Genomic DNA, 4,750 nt, shown 5'->3' with positions numbered 1-4,750 from the left:
GAAGCTTTTTTGATCAGTGTTGTCAATTCTAAGATATGAGACTAAAAAGAACTATATTTTTTTATATATAAAATAACCAGTGAAAATTAATGATGAGAAAAATTCATAATAATACGCTTTAGCTGAGTCTCGAATTCTAGATCATTGATTATTTCGCTTGTGGAATTACTAATAAACCTTGGAATTATTTTTAGTGTAAATAGAAAAAAGAACATTAACGTAAATACATTTTAGGCTTCACCAAAGTTAGTTAGTAAAGGGGGGAGATTTTTAATAAAATAGTAAGATGAGAGTTCGAATCAAGTTGAGTCATGTTCTCAAAATATTTCGACTTATAAAGAGAGGCATGATGAAGATCATAGAGTAGTTGGTCTAAGATTAGGTTTAATCTCGGACCAAGGGAGATCGCTATGAAAACTCTTGAATGCTTCACTTGCATTTTACTAACACCAAAATGTCACCTTTGCATAGTTTTCTCTAGCTATCCTTAACTACTCCGAGTCGTGATCCTTCTCCAACTATTAAAGTCCCCCTCTACCCTTCCAACTATTAAAGTCCCCCTCTACCCTTTTCGCTACCCTCATAGTCAAATTGGATGTGGGTGCATTGTTGTCTCTGTCACTTAAACATACAAACATTTCCTTATCGTCAAGCAAACACCATTGGCTAAGGACTGCCCTAACAACCTTTGGCAAAGTTAAAAGGGGAGATCAAACCTTTGCCCATGAACATATTCCTTTGCCCACGAGGAAAAAGAAGAAGAGAAGCAATCGTAGTTTGTAGCTCCTAAAACCTTATAATTCATGTGCGGTCCTGTCAACAAGTTGTTGAGATGGAATCAAAGCGAATAAAGTCGCGAAGAGAAGAACTAATTCTCAAGTACAAACCTTTGAGAAATCCTCCCACAATCTTTAGATCGTTAGACTATCACAATGTAGCCAATGGAGAAAGATTTGGTGGTGATGTTGTTGTTGTGATGTTGCACTCCAACAGCTAGCAATGTTTCTTGCAATTGCATAAGTCGCTTTAAAACTTGGCTTGCCTTCTAAGCAACAGTGTCAAAATGTTGATCGATCAGTGGCTTCAGTTAACCAGCAGGGAACATCGATCAGTTGGTTTGTTGCATGTTTTTTTAAAGACATCCGATATGTTAACTTTGTTATTACTTACAAGACTACGTTGAATTGGTATAGATACAAAGGGTATGAGTTAGTTTTGCTAAGGTAGACCTCGAGAAGCTAGGCCATCTTGTCTAACCCAAGTTCACCTTGCTCGAATCCACTTAACGTCGTCAAACTTTAAACCTCATTAGCTACAAACACAATGTAGCTCGTTTACTATAACTCTCAAAAGTTCCAAGCGATTTTTAACCGCAAACTCGTCCGTCTCTACCTTAGTTCGCGTCTAGGTCCGCCTCGCTCATCTCCGTATCAACTTGTCCACTTCTTTAACCCGAAGCCTTCAAGCCTCCTTCCTACTTGTCTACTCCCTTTCCAAGTCTAAATTGACTCGGTCGAACCCCTTCCATCTCGATAGCTCCTACTCAACGTCTCTCAACCAAAATCAGTTTGCTCTGTTTCTAAGATAACCTTTTGCCACCAGACCTGGAAGGTGTGATACATCCAACAAAACACACGAAGGTGACATTTTTCCTAAAATTAATTATTATTTTTTCTTTAATTTATTTTTTTAAAACTAATTTTTTATATTGTTTTTTAAAAGAAATAAAAAAGAAAAAAAGGAATATAAACAGAGTGACAAAGTTTGTGCAGTCTTGAAGTAGAACAGAGCAAAGGAACTGCTTCTTTACCATGAAGATGAAGTTCTTCAGCCTTCTCTTCTTCCTTGTCTTCTTGTCATTACTCCCGTTCTCCCAATCCGGGCGCTACAACGCCCTCTTTAACTTCGGCGACTCCCTCTCCGACACCGGCAACGTCGTCATCGCCGGCCTACCCTACGGCATGACCTACTTCGGGAAAGCCACGGGGCGCTGCTCCGACGGCCGTCTCATCATCGACTTCATCGGTATTGGAGTATATCTTCACCTGCGTTTCTCAAAGGTTGCTCCTTTTTTGATCTCTGGTTCGATTCCATTGTAGCCGAAGGCATCGGGCTGCCGCACCTGCCGCCCAACACCGTCGCCAACGCCAGCTTCGACCAAGGCGCCAACTTCGCCTTCATCGCCGCCACCACCCTCCCGTTCGCCTTCTTCCATGAGCGCAACCTCAGCAAGGGGCTCTGGGTGAACGCCTCCATCCACGAGCAGATCGACCGGTTCCAGAACCTGCTCCCCTCCATCTGCGGTTCGCCGCAAGGTCGAGACTTTCCCCTCCAATTCCCAAAATTAGGTCACTGTCGTCCTCGAATTCGCCCTAAAAAACCCTCTTTTATGACGCAGATTGCAAGGATTTCTTGAGCGGATCGCTGCTGGTGGTCGGCGAGTTCGGCGGAAACGACTACAGCACTGGCCTATTTGCCAGCCGGACGATTGCTGAGGTGAGCACTTTCGCGCCGTCGGTTGCCGCAGCAATCGGAGAAGGCATCGAGGTAAATCGAAATTCGAGGAAGAACCTGCTATTTCTATGATTCAAACCTAACAGATATTAAAAATAATCCCTATCATTTCATTAATATCAAAATACTCCCTAATATTTAAAATATAAAATTAAAAGAGCACTTTTTTATTGAAATCACGGGCATCTTTTTAATTTTTTATTAAAAAATCATAAATTTGGATGAACAAATTAAAGTAGTATGGTAATAATTATAAAATTACAGCTGCTATAATAAATTATAATTGTCATGAACATAATTAAATGTATATTATAATCACTAGGATTTTGTAGATGTTATAAAATTAATATTTTTCTATGCATATAGCAACTACAGGTGAATTTGTTGAACAGGTTAAATTCATCTGGCATTTTTGATTAAAAATAAAAAAGAGTGCCCTTTATTATGATTCCACTTTTGATTTTCTGCTTAAGATATAAAATAGTAGAGGGTGCTGTCAAAATTCTGTTAACAATAAGTACTCAAGAACATGTTTACTACAGAGATTGATCGGCCTCGGCGCTGTCGACCTCATCGTGCCGGCGTTGCTTCCGGTGGGCTGCTTCCCGCTGTACCTGACGCTCTACAACACCTCCGACTCCGACGACTACGGCCCCCGGACCGGCTGCATGCGCCGCCACAACGCCTTGTCCTGGTACCACAACAAGTTGCTCCGCCGGCAGCTCGACCATCTCCGTCTGAAGTACCCGGCCGTCTCCATCCGCTACGCCGACCTCTACTCCCAGGTCTTCGACTTCGCCGTCAATCCCCTCAAATACGGTGAGCATGAATCGCCGATTAAAGGCCCAAACACAGACGAACTAAACAGGACTAATCGGTGACCGCTTTGGTCTTCAGGATTCAGAGACGGAGCTTTGAGGACTTGCTGTGGGGCGCCGGGATCCGGGCGGTACAACTTCAATATGCGGGCGAAGTGCGATCAGAATGGCTCGAGCGTGTGCCCCGATCCGACCACGCACGTGAGCTGGGACGGGATCCACATGACGGAGACCGCCCACCGGATCATCGCCGCCGGCTGGCTGCATGGCCCTTACCTCGATCCCCCATTTTGAGCTCCGGCGACAAGTGAGGCAGCGAGACTCTGCATGCAGAATCTTGTTCGGTTGGAAGTTTGCATGAGTTTGTGAGAAATGATAGAAACGAATTATAATTTTGATGTTTTTAGAAAAAAAAAAGTAATATCAATCTGTTTATCTATGGCTAAAAAAATGAAAAAATTGGCAACGGTAAAAGGTGTGTTTTTTTTTTCTATTGATGCGGTGATGGGGATGTCCATTTGGTACGGGATCAATTACTAGGTTGGAGGTGAAAGTTAAAGTGGTCAATGTCTGGATGTTAGAGGGTCAAACGAAGGACAATGTCAATGGTCGGTCAGGTAGTCAGGGCCCGACCGATAGGAGACATGTCCGAACAGACCACCTGTCCAGCTCGGGATGACATATAAGGCAGCTGATGCTCAATACAGCGTAGCAGGACGTTGAGGGAGACCGAGTAGCCGGTCCAAACGGGGGAGGTCACATTACTAAACAGTCACCGCATGGAAAGAGCCACCTGAGGTCGTTAGAGCAGAGGGGTCCCGACCGAGCGACTACCCCGCTTGGCCAAACAACGGGACCTAGCCGCAGATAGAGCTAAGTCTCGGCAGAGCGGCTACCCCGCTCAGCCTAGCAACGAAATCACTGTAGTATCTCTCGACATCTTTTTGGGATATAGTGCCGCTAACACGAGGCATGGTCGACAGACGAATTGTACGACGAAAGCTTCTACTGTCTTGTCAGGAATATACATACCTTGTTAAGGTATTGTGTCAGAGGTACTTTCCTGATAAGTCTTTTCATATGACATATTGGAGAGCATGCTCATGCATTGAGAAGTGTGCACGTCGTCCACCAGAGGCTATATAATGGGGGTCCATCACTTGCGAAGGTACGCATGATTCTTGAGTTCTACTGTTGCTCCGTTTTTCTCCACATTCTGGTGACTAATTTGATCGTCGGATGACCAACATCGGGGACCCCTTCCCTGGCTCGGCACTAACGTCATTTGTTTTGTAGAGCGGAGTGAAGTTCACATCCGGTCAGTGAAGCCGCCACCTCCCAGCTTTCCAATTTCACGCTTTTGGACATAATCATTTTGGCGTCGTCTGTGAGAACATAACCTACATCCGAACGAGAAA

At 44.1% G+C, this 4,750-nt stretch overlaps 1 protein-coding gene across 1 annotated transcript; it reads left to right on the top strand.

Moving 5' to 3' along the window:
- The first annotated feature begins 266 nt into the window (after positions 1 to 266).
- On the top strand, positions 267 to 3,795 carry LOC122052201 (GDSL esterase/lipase At1g28600-like). The gene is made up of 5 exons (XM_042613617.1): positions 267 to 2,025; positions 2,100 to 2,315; positions 2,399 to 2,547; positions 3,057 to 3,333; positions 3,412 to 3,795. The coding sequence occupies exons 1-5, from the start codon at positions 1,812 to 1,814 to the stop codon at positions 3,624 to 3,626; spliced, it is 1,071 nt and encodes a 356-aa protein (XP_042469551.1). The 5' UTR covers positions 267 to 1,811; the 3' UTR covers positions 3,627 to 3,795.
- The last annotated feature ends 955 nt before the right edge of the window (positions 3,796 to 4,750 follow it).

Source organism: Zingiber officinale, chromosome 3A, assembly GCF_018446385.1.
Source record: "Zingiber officinale cultivar Zhangliang chromosome 3A, Zo_v1.1, whole genome shotgun sequence".
NCBI classification, from domain to species: Eukaryota; Viridiplantae; Streptophyta; class Magnoliopsida; order Zingiberales; family Zingiberaceae; genus Zingiber; species Zingiber officinale.
The sequence above is the reverse complement of the archived record's forward strand: the minus strand, read 5'-3'. Positions and strand labels throughout refer to the sequence as shown.